We start from the raw sequence: 18,177 nt of genomic DNA, 5'->3' as shown, positions 1-18,177 counted from the left end.
TTAAGAGTAGAGACACCAATCCAAGAATCATGCCTAAACTTAGCATGCCCCTCATATCACACTCCCATTGAGAACCATAAGGGAGCAACACTACTCACATTCCATATTATTACACAAGTCTCTCTCCACCACACAAATGCAGATTTAGTGTTCCATCTATCATTTAGAATCACTATGTCCAACAAACCATATTATATACCAGAAGGTTATACCATACAGAATTTTTCTCGGTTAAACATTGCCATTTCCACTTGTTGAGAAGGCTTAATTAAATTAAAAGTTCACTGATAAAAAAAATAAAAAAATTAAAGAGGTCAAGATGTTTAAAGCGAAGTCCACCAATGCATTCATGCTGACAAACCTTATCCCAATTTATCATGCACTTTTTTTAACATCATCACTTCCACCTCCAATAGAAAAAACTTCGAATTCCAATAAGCAAAATTGATACTTTTTTCGGCATCTTAAAGGAAGACAAAAAAAAAAAGTTGCTAAGTAGATAGTACTGAATTGAGCGTAACATAATCTCTCAAAGACAGATACGTACCCTTCAAAGAAGCAAGCCTACTCTTAATGAAACCATGACAGGCTTCCATCTAGCCACTTTCCTTGGATTTGCACCAATTGGAAAACCCAAGAATTCAAAAGGAATCTCATTAATATTGCAATAAAGAAAAGAAGCTTCCACCAAAACTGATCATTCACATTAATACCAATAATATTACTCTTAATGAATATTTTACCTTCAATTGAAACAAGCTCAAAACTTCTGAGAGCATCCTTTAATAATCACAAATTATTCATAGAAGTATCCCCAATAAGTATCTTCGGCATATTGTAAAAGAGATATCTCACCCACTCCTCCAACCTCAAAAGCTAAAACTTTCCATCCCATTGGCTCATACATTTATAGGGACTTAAATTTTAGTTTAATTTTATAGGAGAATTCTACGTAACCAAAAAAAAACAAAAAAAGTTCACCATAAGTTTTGACTGAATGAATTATATAATTAATTCTTCAAGAGATGGTTAATTTCTACTTTTAATAACAATCAATACATCTGATTGATATTTGCTAAAATTTTGATGTAATATCCATGTCAAGTTCAGGTAAGAATGTCAGGTCACAAACTTTCTAAATGCAGTCTAAAATTAAAACATTGACCGAGTAAACTACTGTGAAATTTTCCAATATGAATTGAAAGTTTCACAAACTGTATATGAGCCAATCCATTTCATGAAAGAGGACAGGCTGCCATGTCCCTCGGCAATTCGGCATGGATGAAGATGAGGCAACCTCCTATCTGAATTGTAACGAGAGCATAGACACAATTCATTTGTATATTGGCACAAGAAATGCCATAAGTCCAATCATCCACTAGATGTAAGCTTATACAGCTCCATTGGAATAATAAGCATTAAAAGCTTCCAGAACTTGCTTGACAACCACAAAAAATCTGATAATGGAAACTGTTCACATCAGAAATCTTCAATTTAGTGGTCATCTTCGTTGGTTCCAGGGCAGTTGCCCAAGAGGACATCACTCGATTCGTACTGAACAAATAAGGAGGAAGAAAAAAATATTGCAATCAAATTAGAGGCTTCTTATTTGTCAACCATACTGGATTTGCTATTTCATCTTATAAAATGTATTAAAATGAGCTTCATTGGTGTTTACTCACTTGGCATCCACAAAAGAGGCAATAATTAAATTCATCCCTCAGTTTCATCAAAACATCGTGCAAGTCCTGCATCCATTACATTCCATCACCAACACCATCAAAGTTAAAACCAATCCAAATATAACTAAGTTCAACAATAATGAGCTTAAAATAATAAATGAATTACAAGAATTTCAGAATGCAGTTAAAAAAACTATAGGAGAAACAATTAAGAAGAATCTACAATTTGTCTACAGAAATAATTTATGGCAGAACATTCTGGCATCGTTTGACTCATGTAACTGACCCCATTAGTTATGGTTTTTTAGTAGTAAAAAATCTAGAAATAATGATCATGAGAAGAAAATGCAACTATTCAGTTTCCAGACTATTTTTTGGCATGCAACTTAAATGAATACCAAAAACTAGGTTAAAAGAAATATAAGTGAAAAAGATATGGTTAAGTTACACACACACCTCTTCAGTTATTTCTTCCTCTTCTTCTTCTTCACCCTCTGCGTCATCGTCATTCTTTTGTGGCTCCACAATTTCCCTATTCTCCAATTGATCAAGGGCAGCCTTTGCCTTATTGTAATTAATTATAACTCTCCTACTCTGCCACTGTGACTTTTGCCTGGACCCAAATTCTTTCATTAGGTCCTCCTCTTTCCTCCTTTTCCTGTCCATCATGATTCCCTCATTTTTCCTCTTCTCCTTGTGGGGATCTTCTAAGCCTACACCAGCTCGTGACCGTCGAATTTCAATCCCCACTGGTTCGGCCCTGCCCGAGCCCTGCTTGCCAAGCGCAGAACCTGGAGTGTAACCCATCTGTTTGAGAAGCTTAAACCCAATGTTGGATTGTGCTATTGGAGCTTCAACTTTCGCTAATGTTTGCTCATCCTCTTCTTGTTGCTTCCTTTCTCTTTCAAGTTTTCTCCGTTCTTGCCAGCTATGAGTTTTCAACCGGTTCTTGGAAGAATTGACTGAAGGATCTTTCTTGCTGGAAATCTGCACGGTATAAAGGGAGTTATCATCACTGTGTATAGTACCTGTAAATTGCAAACTAAAAGGCTAAGGAAAATTAAGCATCTTGCAATAATTCTTTGAACAAGCAAACAAAATAACACCCAGTATTCATGCTTCATTTTTTGACTAAATATTCAAATTTGGTCTTCCTAAGATACATGAGACATCAACAATAACCCAAAAGCTTAAAATTGGCATCCAATTATCTCATTGCCGTATCTTTGTCTTTGAACACCAATTTGACCCCTATAGATGTGCATTTAGATCAATTGTTTTATTCAAATTCTTCAAAGACTAACTTATGAAGTCGAGTGTACCTTTCGAGGTCTAATTTTGAATATTTACTCTTACTTTTCCAAAAACAAAACTTCTGTCCATGGACTAGTGCAGGATTATATAAAGTGGGAGAAAAAACAACACACACACACACACACACACACACACATATATATATATATATAGACACACACACACACACACACAGTTTTAAAATGCGGTCTGCAAACACAATTGTGACCGCAACATCAAGGTTTTTCATGTCTCTGTAACCGCAATTGTAGCTACATCAGCAACATTTTGTCTGCAATATCATGGATTGCAACAAAAGTGCAACGTTCACAACAATTTAAAACCTATATATATATATATATATATATATATATATATATATATATATATATATATATATATATATATATATATATATATATATATAATAAGGAACTAAAGTGATTGGTAAGCAAAACAGACTAATTACATGCAACACAGATTTCCAGAAATTTAAAAAAAAAAATTCTCCCAAGGAAATGTAGCTGTATTAGAATAACAGCAAATGAGAACCAAATTGATTAATAATTAGATCAAGCAACATCTTTTTCTTCAGAACTTAGACTTAAATTTCAAGCCCAAATTGTAAAATCATGTGGTATGACTAGAGGGGAATGAAAAGGGGAAAACTTTAACACCAAATTTTATTCAAGTACGTGAGATTCGTTGAAGGTCGTGTATCTCTTACTCTCTTTAAGCGAGTAAAAATCCTTCAAGGGTAAAACGGGGAAGGAAGAAGTCACCTTTTTGGATGAAAACAACTTGGGAGGGAAGAGAGCATCGGAAGGAAGAAACTGAGAAAGGTCACCCATGTAGTCATCATCTTCTTGTTCCTCGTTTCCCTGTGCTCTGTTTTTGCCCTCCCTGTTCGCCGGTGATTCATCCATGGCGAACATAAGCGACGATGGGCTTTCGATGACGCGCTCTGGTCATGAATGTAAGCTGCCATGGGTCCCGTGAAGCCCATGGATGGTATTTCAATCTGGGCAGGCCCAGCAGGATTTTCATCATGAAAAAAGCCCAGTCTATATTAATTTTCAAAAGGCAGTTTTTATTTTCACTCCCCCATATTACTAATACACTCCCCTTTCCTGTTATAGATTGAATATTTCCCTAAACTATCCTCACAAATACACTCCCCTCCTCTCTTTCTCCCTTATATATTATATAACTCTGTTCTGAAAAGAAAAAAAAAACACTTCCCCTCTCCGAATCAGCTTTCAAAATTCGGTGTCAATAATGAAAATTGATGAACCAATTTAAAAGGGGACAGTTGCGAATGCATTGAGAAGTCACACATCTCAGAAAATTTTTTATCGAAGCAATCAACCACAAAATTAAAATTTTCAACCATAAAATCTGCATAAAAGGGTCAAATTTGAATTAGAACAAAATCTCTGTTAATAAACTCTATTTATTGGCTCGGGTGAAGGAATGCTTAAGAAGTGATGGAGTACTACTAGTGTTTGTTTAATTATACAGCAAACACACCAGTAGGTAAGTTATGAATTTCATGGAAAGATTAGGGGAGTGTACTTACTGGGATAATTTAGGGGAAAAAATAAAAAACAATTGGAAGAGGAGTGTATAAGTAATAAGGGATAGTGGAAATAGTAAACACCTTTTCAAAATAATTAAAGCTTAGAACTTAAAGAACTAAAAGAAAGTTGAACCTTAAATTTTAGCCACTATGCAATTCAGAAGTTGATATTTAAAATAAAATAAAAAAAGCAAACATACTTAACTTTTTTTATTATCATGTTATTAATATGAAATATCTATCATATGTTTAATATGTGTAGGATTAGTCATCTTGGGTAGAGTATCTCAAGCACATTTTTTTCATCCATAAAACTCAAATCTAAATCTTGTTTAAGAAAATTGAGTTCAATATTACTCTAATCAATAACTTGTTGGTAACCTACTTAACTTTGCATCTTGTGTACAAGTACTATCTATCTTGGTTTTTTTATAAAAAAAAATTATTGTGATAAACAAATATAAACTGAGGGGGGAAATGGTTTAATAATGACAATATAAATATTTTATATCTTCTAATCATATACCATCATGTGTAGAGGTGAGTATATGGATTGATCCGGTCCATTTAAGGTTTAGCCTTTGAAGCCCACATTTTAGGCAAACCAAATAAGCTCTAGAATAAATGAACATTTGTTCAAAGTTAGTATTTATCCCACAAAAATTTATAGATAAACAAGTTGGTCTAAGAGCCCAAATAGTAATTTAAAAAAATATATTTTAAAAAAGTGAAAAATATATAAAATTAGAATAAAAAATAGACTTCATTTTTAAACTAAAATGTATCACACTAAAATATACCAACATTTTAAACACAACAAATTAATAATAACCTAAATTAAATATCAAAATCATAATATAACAAATTAATAATACTTACACATTACACATTGGACTTAGGTGGGTTATATGGATAGTCCGTAGATAAAACCCACGAGACCCACAGACTTAATGGATCGACTCAAAAACTCAATATAGCCAGTAGATTTTAAGAAAAGATGCTCGTTAACGGCATGGTTGAAGGTTTAATGAGTTGGTCTACGGATATGAATCTGTATGCCTACCCACTAATCATGTATAATAAGATTATTAATTTTTATAATAATTATCTTAAAATTTATATCAATCATAAATTTATGATTAAATTACAATATAAAATTATTTTATATTATAATTATTTTATATTATAAGTAAATTACCATTAAACTTGAACTATTAAATATTAAATGTAATTTTGACAACTAACAATTTAGTTCACCTGTTAATAGGTTTAAGTTTGAACTCAATATTTAAATTGATGGGTTAAACGAGCTTAAATTGTTATCTGTTTTAGTTATTGCGTTGTGAACTAATGATGCTTGACTAAACTTTTTCAAATTTTAATTTTTAACCCTTAAAAAATTAAAAATTAAATTTTAAAAAAATTTAGGAACTAAAAACTAAATTTTAAAAATTTTGATCAGTCAAACTTTTATTTAGGGACTGAAAATCAAATTTTAAAAAAATTTAAGAATTAAAAACTTAATTAACCCTTAAATATATATATATATAGAAAGAATTTTGTTTGGTCACAAATATGACCTTATTAACAATTTAGTGAACCAACTTCAATTTAAAAAATAAGGTTCCGTTTTTTATTTAGTTAAAGCCTAAGCAGGTACGTAGTCAGTACCAAATCAGAGAAATTAATAGACAACTAAAAATCAAAGTTGCGCTTGAAATGGTGAAATAAGATTATCTAAAAGAGAATGAAAAGAAATGGTACTAGATATCGTTATTTGGATTGCTTAGAAGAAAGAAAGAAAAAATAGACTGAACTGAAATAAAATATAAGAAAATTTATTTTATCCTATTCCATCACTTAACCCGTGTATTATTATGCCTTGATTTGGAAGCAATGTAATAGAATCATATTTCTTTAACTCTCCTACAATGGTTTTTAAACAACGCAAACGCAAATTAAGCTTCGTGATAATTATGTCCGATAAGTGTGTTCAAAATTTATTTACAATATTTTTCTTTTTAAAATGACTAGGAGCACACTTACACTTCAGCATTGCGCGCCAAAACAAACTAACTACAACTAACTCTTATTCGTGGACCCCACTCAACCAGAATCTCTCTCTCGCAACTGTAAGTGTCACAGTGTCACTGAACTCTGCAAACTCTCTCACTCTGCGAAAACGAAGAATCAGAGTCAGGTAAACTCGTTCGTCGATCATTCCAAAAACCTTAACCTCTCTCTATTTTTGTTTTAGTTTTCTTGACGCTTGAATTCTATTTTTTCTCTTCACTTCGTTTCAGTTCCAATTTAGATTCCGTGTTTGGGAACCGAGAAAGAATAATGGTTCGCAACTATGTGTTCGTGAATCTTGTCCTCGTCCTTGTCTTCTCGGCAACTTTGGTTTCTCGGTGTTTCGCGTTTACGGATCCTCCTGACGGTAATTTAAATAACTGTTTATATTCGTTCTTGATTCTTCAACTATTAATCTTTCACTGTAAATTGATTAAGTAACTTCGCGATGTGCATTTGGCATTGTCTTCGAATCTAATCAATTTCAAGATAACATTGAAGAAAATTATGCGATTTGGGATTCGAGAGATTGTGTGTAGTTACGTTTTGTACAGTTTTTCCGTTGTCTCTGAATGCTGAATGCATATTTTGTGATTTTATGCGACGCTTAATAGCTTGTTTCATGCATTTTGTGTGTAATAGTTTTGGCCTTTCGCTAAATTATATGATTTTGTTAGTGTTTCCAAAACTAGGTTCCATTTAACTTACTTTGACATAATAACCAAAACAGTAGAAGATTACTTGTTATTGTTGAATTCATATAATTTAAAGATGACGGATTTAGATAGAAAATAGAAAATGCATGTACTTGTGACTTGTGAGGGTTGTATTTGTAAATGAGAATAAAAAAATAAGTATTTGCATGATTAAAAATCTCGAATTATTGATATTGAACTCGTTTTGGTATAGCTCACAATTTACATGGGTTTCTGCTACTAAACTAAATATATTTCGTAATTTCTTTATGAACAGTCACAGCTCTGCAGGATCTATACAGGGCCTTAAACAGCCCACCAGTGCTGAATGGATGGAACGGTAACGATCCTTGTGAGGAATCTTGGACTGGAGTAGCATGTTCTGGCTCATCAATTATACACCTGTAATGCACCGATTCTGTTGATGACACTCACATTCTTATTATAATGCCACTAATAAAGTAAACCTAATATACCTGCTCTCTTCTTCATGCAGCAAAATTCGTGGATTAAACCTTACCGGGTATCTTGGAGGCTTGCTCAATAATCTACAAAACTTGAAGCAACTGTAAGTAATTGTATAGCTTTAAGTTCTTATGGGGATGGTTTGTTGTCAAGATCTGTTATTTACTTAATTCCATATTCTGGTTTCTTTAGAGATGTCAGTTCTAACAACATAATGGGTGAAATACCACTGGCTTTACCCCCAAATGCCACACATATGTAAGCCTACTGTTTGTTCGTTTTTTTTTCTTCTTCTTCATTTCCTGTGTGACTATGTGCTATGCTTAGTGGTAAGTATGCCAGTATCTTTCAGCACTGTGTTTTTCTGACAATTTTTCTCTCGTGCAGAAATATGGCTTGCAACTTTTTGGACCAAAATATCCCCCATACATTGTCAACCATGAAAAAACTAAGACATCTGTGAGTAACATTAATATTGATTTTAGCCCAAGCTTGATAGAGGACATATTTCTATAGAATGCTCTTAACCAAAACGTCCATTGACTTGTTCCTTATGCTCCCTTATCTCTATTTTGATCTTTACAAATGGCTGCAAATCATCACTTCTTGTCTTCCAGGAATTTAAGCCATAATTTCTTGGATGGACCCATTGGCAATGTATTTACTGGCTTAGATGATCTCAAAGAAATGTATGTTTTCTTCCGGAGTCTTCTGCTATTGCATTTTAATTGAAATGAAAGGACAAGTGATTCAATCATTTAGAAATTTTAGGTTCCTAAAACCTAAACCATTTCCATAGGTAGGTTTTTCTGTATGTTACTAATCTTGAATATTCAGGATCTGTAAGAACAAACGATGAAGCCAATCAAAACCTCATTTTTTAATAATTCACAAGGGAAAGAGTAGAATGTGAAATCATATAAAATATAAACTACATAAATCAGTACCAAAAATATAAACTACATAAATAAGCCAAAAGACTGATAACATAGGCCACATAATTATTCCTCTTTTGTTGGAAATGCACATGAATATCATGATAGCTAGGATTTGAGAAGCACAAGAGCAAGTAAAGCTCTAAAAGATTAGACTATATAATTGAAAATTAGATCGAGTCATGAGAAAGTGAGACCAAAAAATGTAGATGCTTTGGCTATTTTGTTTAGATCCCAATCTGTCAACTAACCAAGGATGATTTCATACCATCAGGGACCTTTCGTACAATAATTTCACCGGTGATCTGCCCAGTTCATTTGGCACCTTGACAGGCCTTAATAGATTGTAAGTTTCATCTTTATGACACACCTACCCTGTTTCCTAAACTTGATTTGTATTTCATCTTATACTCAAACAGGACTTTTGTTATATATGGTCGTGTTGGTTTGATCTGTAGCATGTTGCTTATTTGCAGGTTCCTGCAGAATAACAGATTCACCGGATCAGTCACCTACCTGGCTGAGCTTCCACTCATTGATTTGTAGGTTATCTCTAAACATTTTTAACATTGTCTGAGTGTGACTACAGTTCTATTATTTGCTAATTTGTTTGTTTTTTCAGGAACATTCAAGATAATCTGTTCAGTGGCATTCTTCCACAGCCTTTTCAGTCCATACCAAACTTATGGTTAGTGATAAGTTTCTATCATCACCTTCTATTTCTTTATCGGATATGAAGTTATGGACACATCATCGAAAAGTCACATTCTAGCCTCAATTAGGATTGGAGGGAACAAGTTCCATGCATTAGACGACTCTCCTGCCTGGGCATTTCCTTTGGACAATGTACCCATTGAGCAAAACACTAGTCGCCCACCGATAACTCAGACGAATGCCGTCGAGAACTACGATCCTCCTAAAGTAAGGAAGCAAAAGAAGAAACGTATGGGTCCAGGAGGAATAGCTTTCATTGTTGGTGCAGGAACATTATTGGTGACAGGTTTTGCGCTCTTCATTGCGATCCGTTTGAATAAGCTCCATAGACAGAGAATGGAGGACTATGAAAGCAACCATAGTTCATTGCCTACAAAGAGGCATATAGATGGTGAGGCACTCCTAGTCAAATCCAAAAACCGCATGACTGAATCACATGCTAATAACATTAACATGATCTCAAAATTGTCTTGTTCATTCAACACGCAGATTTAACATTAAAATGACCGAATATACAATACTTGTCAAATTTCACTCTACTACTTTATCTTTATGTTTCATATGTTTGATACCATTCCATTTATTAGTTCTGTAAATTCATTTCCATCTTAGATCGTGCTTTTCTTTTTTTCTATCCATTTTTAATGGTGGTAGACGTCTCTACAACGGCAGTAGATGAGAGTCTGCAGATCCCACCTTACAATGCTGCATCCCTTTTGGGTCCAAGGCGATTAACTTCCCAGATCCATAAAAGAGCAGCAGGTGAAACATCAAGAAAAAGCTTTTCCGGAAGAGACAGATTCACTGGAAGGACAAAGGTTTATACAATAGCTGAGGTTCAGTTGGTTACAAACAGTTTCCATGAAGACAACCTTCTGGGAGAGGGGTCACTAGGCCCTCTTTACAGAGCTGAATTTCCAGATAACAAGGTACTACCTTCTATGTTCTAAACAGTAAAACACGTTCAGATTTCAAAACTGTTGCTTTCAATATATAACAATTTATTTTTCTTCTTTTTGAAAGGTTTTAGCAGTGAAGAATATCAACATGGCTGGCATGTCTTTCAGTGAAGAGGAAAAGTTCTTAGACGTCGTTTGTACCGCTTCCCGTCTGAAGCACCCTAACATTGTTTCACTTAAAGGCTACTGCTTGGAGCATGGGCAGCATCTTCTTGTCTATGACTATGTCAGAAATTTAACTCTAGATGATGCTCTTCATTGTGCCGCGTACAAACCTTTATCGTGGAGCACACGTCTCAAAATTGCTTTAGGTGTTGGTCAGGCCCTGGAGTAAGTTCCATGTTGCCACTCAATTTTTTTTGTTAGAAAGTAGAATTCTGTTTTAACTCTCAACCTTGACATAAACAAATGTTTACAATTACAGCTATTTGCACTCGACATTCTCTCCTCCTGTCTCCCATGGAAACTTAAAGGCTACCAATGTTCTACTGGACGAAAATCTCATGCCTCGTCTTACTGACTGTGGCTTGGCTATTTTGAGACCGCTGACAAATGACAAAGTCAAAAATCGGGTAAGTTTCTGCAAGAATCAGCATCATGTTTAAATAGGTTACTTATTGCTGTTAAGGTTCTAGTGACTGAATTTATATTATGCAATGGTTTTGCATCATTTCGGCCCCAATATTAAGGTTTTTGGAGTGTCTGCAACCTCAATGCAGCAACTGCGGCCACATCCACGTGAAATCATGATTGTGGCCACAAACGCAATTTAAAACCTTAATTATGCCTAGCAAAAACTATACCTAAAGTAGCTAAAAGATAGCTCATTTGACAAAAAGGAGATGTGATAGGAATTATCTAAATTCGAATTTCTAGTATGAAAATATTTGTGTAAAATTGAAATAAAGAAAATTATACTTTGACCATTAAGTAAAACATGTCTATGGTTAATTAATTGGTGGGCTTGAGGAATAGTCGCAGCCATACCCAACTGAAAAATATGTTATTCAAGTGTATTTCAACTAGTTGTAATAAAACCTGACTAGTTGATCCTTTAGCTTTTCCAGCAATACAAACATATTTAAGCAATTGTCATTCTGGAAGACTGTCAAGAAATTCCGCTTTCTCAGTTTGAAAATGCATTGTTGGAACTGGATTGGAACACCAAATAGCTTTAGATTTAGGGGTTTCCACTATAGCCAAACACGAGGAAAACATCATTTATATTTTATTTGGGAATAGAGATACCGTCGCATTTGCCAAAGCTCACAACTTCTTTTAGCTTTTGGATGATTTATTCTAAAAAAACGGACGTCCAATTATGAAGATAAGGTCTTGTGTCCCTTGCTCTTGTTCATTTGGTACAATAGTGTTTTGCACTTTGTGACACTCTTTATCTTGACATAAATTTAGCGAAAGGAAACATAGAATAGCGGGAGTGATTTAAAAAGATTTATTCACAACTTAATATGAAACTTTTCAGCTGAGTAAAATGTTCACATTCACCAACTAACTAAGTTAAAACTTATCGGTAAGAATATAAATACATGTTTCAGCTCCAAACAAAAACTGTATCAGTATTACAACTGAAATTCCAATAAGAAACATAGAAGTAAATCATGTTCAACTACATATTGCAAACTAGCATATCATAAAAATAACATAAAACCCTAAGCCCCGATGTCACATCCTATCAGAGCACGGTGTCTCAGCATCCTCTAGCATAAGGTTCTCCATAGTCATCCACCTAACCATGCTCCCACAAACACAAGGTTCGAGATCATCATAAAATTCAAACACAAACAGCACACATGGAGTGAGTTATCATATTCCTAACTAATAGAGAGAAATGAGACAACATGTAAATATACATATCATATAAATGAAATACAACTTACTTAAACACAACTCATGTCATTCCATCACTTATCGTATAACATCACGTCTCAACACAACACACCTCACACATTTTCACATCATTCATGTACTCAAGGATCAAAACACAATATCACTCAACCAATCAATAATGATCAATACACAAGCATTATGTAACAAATATATTAAGACTCAATCCTAGATGCAATGTGATACCATGTTAGTAAAAAACCTCGTCAAGCGCCCAAAAGTACATGACAAGACAGACCATACATTAGTAAGTTAAGTCACTCTCACTAGGTTAAATCATAGGGAGACCAATTATGGTCACGCTATTTTGCAAGAATGCTCCAACCATATGGGATCGACACATGCTTAAAGGAGCACTCAAACCGGGTGCGTTTACCCCCAAGGCCTAGACTCTGAAGAGTCTATCAGGACCTCTTCCTCCTTATTCAAGTACAAGCCATAAAATATTTTAACACGTAGACTCTATTTATGAACTATACAAAACACACGACTCCTCAATTGTTCTCAAAATAATTTTAACTTGTTGTACCTCAAAGTGATTCAACTCGTTGGATTCCCAGAATGGATCTCATCACAATATTCATCGCTCTTAAAGGGTCTTACAATTGTGTGATTGTACAGTACATAGCTCACAATTCAATGCGTACAATATCTCAATACTCACGTATCTTACAATTCAACACATACTCAATTTATTACACATTCAATCTTAATCACAATGTTATAATTCCATAGCAACATGTTAAAGGATCTTACAGTTATGTGATTGTACAGTTCATAGCTTAATGCGTATAACATCTCAATACACGTATCTTACCATTCAACACATACTCAATTTATCACATACACCCAATCTTAGTCATAATGTTATAATCCCAAAGCAACATGTTATCACATCTCATGAATTATATACACATGACATAGTATTAATATTTACATGGCACACAACATGTATATATTAAATCGAACTATATTATTTTTAATTAAAAAGAGTTAATAAATAATTAAACTAAAAAATAAATTAAAAGTATTTATCATTGAATCTTAATATAATAATTTCCTTCAATTTAATTTTATTATTTGAACTATTAATTCCTAATTTATTTTAAGATTCATATACATATATATGTGTTATAATCATCAACATGTAATAAGCTTATCAGACAAAAACATGACAAAGAATGTTTCTAACCATCTAATTTTTATGCTAATATAGTAAATCTTGTCCTATTCTTTATAAAGCTTTATGATTATCCAATTGATTCAAGAGTAAAGCACAACCCTGCACATTCCCATGGTATCATGGAGTATTATATGAAGATCTTTATGATCATCATTAATAATCAAAATATGGAGGTTGTTGGTAGTTAATTGAACAATGATATATTAAAATCAAATAAATATCTTGTGACACAAATATACTGAAAGTGCACTCAATTCACAATAATAAAGCAATCAAATGTACAATCTATAGGTACGAGAAATAAGAGAAAGACACATTATAATTATAGATAATTTTTTTAAAGCATGAAACAAGGGAATAGAACATATCAATTTCACAACAATTTCACATCATGACATCAATTAGTCTGTCAAACACAATCAATTCGCGATTAAAAGCATGCGAACAGAGTTGAATTTCACAAAACATACCAAAATAACTCAAAATTGATCCTCTAAGGATCTCTACACATGTTCATTCTAATCTCCAAGCATGTGTAGCTCATCCCTTATCTCTAAGCAGACTCATGTGTGTAGTTCGACTACGATAGTGGCGTCTCTAGCGGTTCCCTAAGACTCCTCAAGTTTTTCCTCTGGTTGTTCTATTAGTGCTTCTAAGCGTTAGAGAGAAGGAAAAAAGATTTGAGCCTCAAATTCACTGTCTTTGTGAGAGGGACATATCTCTTACTACAGACAGTATTTCATAAGTTCCAGTGGTGGAAATATGTGAAAATGAGTATCGAAGGTGATGTCCAAATTTCAGGATGATCCAACGGTTAACGAGTCTAAAATTGTAGTTTTACTGGAACAAATTTGGGTGTATGCAGAAGAAAAAAAAAAGATAGGATTTTGGGAGAGGAAAAAAGGACAAACAATTTGGACGGAAGAAAGAGTTTTTGACCTAATATGTCTATTTATAGTTAGGGTTCCAAATCTACTATTTATTCTATTTTTTCTTTATTTTATTATTTCATGAAAAGAAAATTTTATTTTACTCCCTATTAAATAAATAAATAAAACATCACTTCTTATTTTCTAAAAACACATATTTATTATATTTAACTTAAAATTATTATTTTAATTAATAAAAATATTTTTTCTTATTTATTTAATTAAAAAATCTCATCATATTTTTAAAATTCTATTAATTTTTTAAAAATTTATTTTATTGAAAACTGGGATAACCCCACTTTGTAGGTATAGCTTAAAGCTGCTTAAATTTATAAAGTAGCAGCTGCAAGATGAACTGGAACCTTGATATTAATTTAAGTATGCCATGGACAATAGATTCACTGATTATAATTTGTTGATTGTCGAAAACAGGCTTCTGAGATTGAAATTAGGGATACAGGATACAGTTCACCTGACCATGGCCAACCGGCAATTGGCAGCACGAAGAGTGATACCTTTTCCTTTGGAGTGTTGCTTCTCGAACTATTAACAGGAAGAAAACCATTCGACGGGTACGTGCTAATTTCTCTTCAATCCTGTCCTATTTCATTTGTTTCCTCTCTTGATGAATGATGACCCTTTATTTCTCTTCAAACACAGTTCCAGGCCAAGGGAAGAGCAATATCTGGCAAAGTGGGCCTCATCAAGGCTTCATGATGGCGACAGTTTGGAACAGATGGTGGATCCAGCAATCAAAAGGACGTTTTCCTCCAAGGCTCTCTCTCGGTATGCTGATATCATCTCCCTCTGCATTCAGGTATAATAACCATATTAGATTTTAAATATCGAGTCAGTAAGTTATAAACTCGAATTTACTCATGATTGTGTGCATGGGCCATTCTGGTTCTTCAAATGAGTAGTGATACTTAGACACTCCAATATTCTAGACGGCCCATTGGCACTCTTTCTTTTGTGTCTATTTCTCTCTTCCTCCTGTTATATCAGATACCTATTACATCCATAGTAGAAATACATTTAATTATTTATAATTTTATACAGCCTACTAACATCTCTCATTATTTTCAATCTCTCTCTTCCTATCACATTATTAATCTTATCATATTTATATTTTTTTTTCTCTTTCTTTATTCTCTCTAAGTGTTGGATATAATATTGGATGTCCAACAAAAATTTTCATTACATCTATCACTTTTCTCTTCTTTTTTTTTTCTTTCTTTCTCTAGGTGTGTAGGATAGCACATCATTCATTTCTCAGTTATATGTTCGTTCGCTCAATCTTTTTTTCTGGGGGTGTTGCAATGAAACTGAACATGTCTCTCGTGCAGCCTGTAAAGGAATTTCGACCTCCAATGTCTGAAATCGTGGACTCTCTTGTATCGTTTTCTCAAAAGCTCGTTTCAAAGAGTGGTGCAGCAGATGGCACTGAACTTGATCCACTTGAGAGGTCTTTTCGCACTACCACCTCGCGCTTTATCGGTTCACCCGCATTGAGCTATGTATCTGCCTGATGTGTACTCACTCGGTGATACAGAAGCTACACTTTAACAGTGTAAACTGGTTGACATTAACGGGCTAGAAATTTAACTTGATTTCTGCTCGCTTCTTTTGTTGTTCCTCTTCTTATTAGGCACAAAACACGTGCTTGAATTAGCTGGAATTTCTCATGTAAAAAGGATTAGATTGAATTTCACCTCTGGAGAGGATCAAGCTTTTTTGGACCGTTGAAACTGTTTGCTTAATGACATGAATGTTTAATGTTTAATTACTCAGTTACTATTGAGTATTGACACAGCTTGGATTCTTTCACTTAATAATAATACAGCGAATTGATTCCTTAGATGGAGGTCTTGGTCGGAGACTACGGAACTTAATGATAGCTTATTCGAATTATTTGATTATATAAATATGATTTAAATATATTTTTCATCCTTAATAAATATCTGATTTTTATATTTATTTTCTAATAAAAAAAAATTTACATTGAATCCCTAAAAAATAACTTTGTTTTTTATTTTTAACATTTTTTTAATTTCTGATAAATTAATGAATTTTATATTTATTTTCTGATAATTTTTTTCATTTGTTATTAGTTTGAATTAAAATAAAATTTATTAATTTATCAATAATTAAACATAAAATTTGATAATTTATCAAAGACAAAAATAAAATATTATTTTATTAAGAACTCAATGTAAAAATTTATTATGAAACAAATACAAAATATTGAGTATTTATTAAAGATCAAAAATATATTTAAGTCTATAAATATTTGTATAAATATTTAGAAAATTAATTAAAATAGCTTATGTATAAGTTTTTTTCATCTTATTTTAATAAGCTCTCCAGAGTAATTCATAAAAACAATTTCATTTTTTATTAAGTAATGCATTCATAAATATATATTTGCATGTACTTATTTAATAAATACTCAACTAAGTTATTTGCTCTAACTCTAAATAGCAATTACAAGATGTCCATAAGTGCACGGCACATGTTAGCTTTTAATTCATACTCCGTTTGGTATTAAATATAAAGAAAATAAAAACTAATTCACGCTAAAAATTAAAAAAAAAATTACATTGCACCAATCTCAATTAAAAATTATTTTTTTTCTTAATTTATCCTTTATTAGAATTTAATATAAGGAATAAAAATGAATAATGAGAACTAAAATTCCAATTAAATTAAAGATATTTTAGATATAATAACATAAAATAAGATAAATAGTATACTTAAATACTAAAAAATCAATTTTGAGCCCCAAAATTTGAAAAAGTTGAAGCAAATATTTGTTACTTTAGATTCAACTTGATTTTGAAATTGATGTTGGTAGAATTGAAAGTTTAATCCAAAACACACTAAATAAATCAAACATATTTAAACAAAGTCTTATTTGTTTCGGTCTATTATCACTCCTAGCGTCAGCTTACCTTTAAGATCTGAAAGTAAATTTATACTACATTTTAATAATTAATATCAATTTAATCTTCAAAGTAAATTAAGAATAAATTTACCCTCCTAAATTTTCAAAACATAAGTTTTTTTCTCCCTAGAAACCTACTAGTTTGATCTAGTGATATTATAATATTTTATGTCGCACTATATGTGCTACGACTTTTGAGGAACTTATAAGCTACTTATTTGAATAACTTATTTTCCATAAGTTACTTCAACTAGTTTATTTTTTATAAGTTATTTCAAATAACTTATGAAAAATAAGTTAACTTATAAGTTATTAGTTTTTTTCTTCTTCTCAATTTTATCCTAACTATTTTATTTGAAATTTTATTTTATTCTTTTTATTCAATTTAAAGATTCCCTTATCTATTTTTTGTATCATGTTTCATAATCATCCAAATGAGAGACATACATATCCAAGTTCTTCTTATACAGATTAACAAAATGAATATTTTAAGAAAAAAAATTATTTTTGTCTTAAAATAATATTATTAATAAAGTATTTAAATGTTAAGAAAATGATTTTAAACAATATAATTATAATAAATTTTATTTTATTTAATTTTACTATTGTTTATAATAAAAAAATTAAAAATATTATCCTACTTTTAAAGATGATAAGTTATTAGAAATAAAATTCAAATATTAAAAATATTAAAAATTTCCTCACTTCATTTGACATTTATCATTTAACTTATAAATGATAAGCTTTCAATTAGTTTATAAGTTTTCAACTATTTTATAGGCTAATTTTATCAAACATAACCCATAGCTATTGACCTATAA

General features: G+C 32.1%; 2 protein-coding genes across 2 annotated transcripts; one reads left to right on the top strand and one right to left on the bottom strand.

Moving 5' to 3' along the window:
- Nucleotides 1-1,065: 1,065 nt before the first annotated feature.
- LOC100777380 (G patch domain-containing protein 11) lies at nt 1,066-3,963 on the bottom strand. Its single transcript, XM_003519007.5, has 4 exons — nt 3,758-3,963; nt 2,139-2,669; nt 1,683-1,748; nt 1,066-1,554 (listed from the first exon to the last, which is right to left on the bottom strand). Exons 1-4 carry the CDS (start codon nt 3,908-3,910, stop codon nt 1,495-1,497), a joined length of 810 nt encoding a protein of 269 aa, XP_003519055.1. The 5' UTR covers nt 3,911-3,963; the 3' UTR covers nt 1,066-1,494.
- A 2,934-nt stretch (nt 3,964-6,897) lies between these two features.
- On the top strand, nt 6,898-16,215 carry LOC100816202 (protein STRUBBELIG-RECEPTOR FAMILY 2). Its single transcript, XM_014773124.2, has 15 exons — nt 6,898-6,994; nt 7,600-7,726; nt 7,819-7,890; nt 7,980-8,045; nt 8,405-8,476; nt 8,997-9,068; nt 9,199-9,264; nt 9,345-9,410; nt 9,505-9,797; nt 10,049-10,365; nt 10,460-10,725; nt 10,820-10,967; nt 14,845-14,984; nt 15,073-15,229; nt 15,759-16,215. Exons 1-15 carry the CDS (start codon nt 6,898-6,900, stop codon nt 15,939-15,941), a joined length of 2,142 nt encoding a protein of 713 aa, XP_014628610.1. The 3' UTR covers nt 15,942-16,215.
- The last annotated feature ends 1,962 nt before the right edge of the window (nt 16,216-18,177 follow it).

The sequence above is a fragment of the Glycine max genome, chromosome 2 (genome assembly GCF_000004515.6).
Source record: "Glycine max cultivar Williams 82 chromosome 2, Glycine_max_v4.0, whole genome shotgun sequence".
In the NCBI taxonomy this organism is placed as follows: Eukaryota; Viridiplantae; Streptophyta; class Magnoliopsida; order Fabales; family Fabaceae; genus Glycine; species Glycine max.
The sequence above is the reverse complement of the archived record's forward strand: the minus strand, read 5'-3'. Positions and strand labels throughout refer to the sequence as shown.

What these genes read in the sequence shown, in the direction of transcription:
- LOC100777380 (XM_003519007.5), bottom strand. Translation starts at nt 3,910, where the DNA reads ATGTTCGCCATGGATGAATCACCGGCGAACAGGGAGGGCAAAAACAGA. An exon ending in AGTTGTTTTCATCCAAAAAG is followed by an intron (nt 2,670 to 3,757) that starts GTGACTTCTTCC and finishes TATACCGTGCAG; the next exon opens with ATTTCCAGCAAGAAAGATCC. An exon ending in GCCTCTTTTGTGGATGCCAA is followed by an intron (nt 1,555 to 1,682) that starts GTGAGTAAACAC and finishes TTATTTGTTCAG; the next exon opens with TACGAATCGAGTGATGTCCT.
- LOC100816202 (XM_014773124.2), top strand. Translation starts at nt 6,898, where the DNA reads ATGGTTCGCAACTATGTGTTCGTGAATCTTGTCCTCGTCCTTGTCTTC. An exon ending in GGCTCATCAATTATACACCT is followed by an intron (nt 7,727 to 7,818) that starts GTAATGCACCGA and finishes TTCTTCATGCAG; the next exon opens with CAAAATTCGTGGATTAAACC. An exon ending in TTAGATGATCTCAAAGAAAT is followed by an intron (nt 8,477 to 8,996) that starts GTATGTTTTCTT and finishes TCATACCATCAG; the next exon opens with GGACCTTTCGTACAATAATT.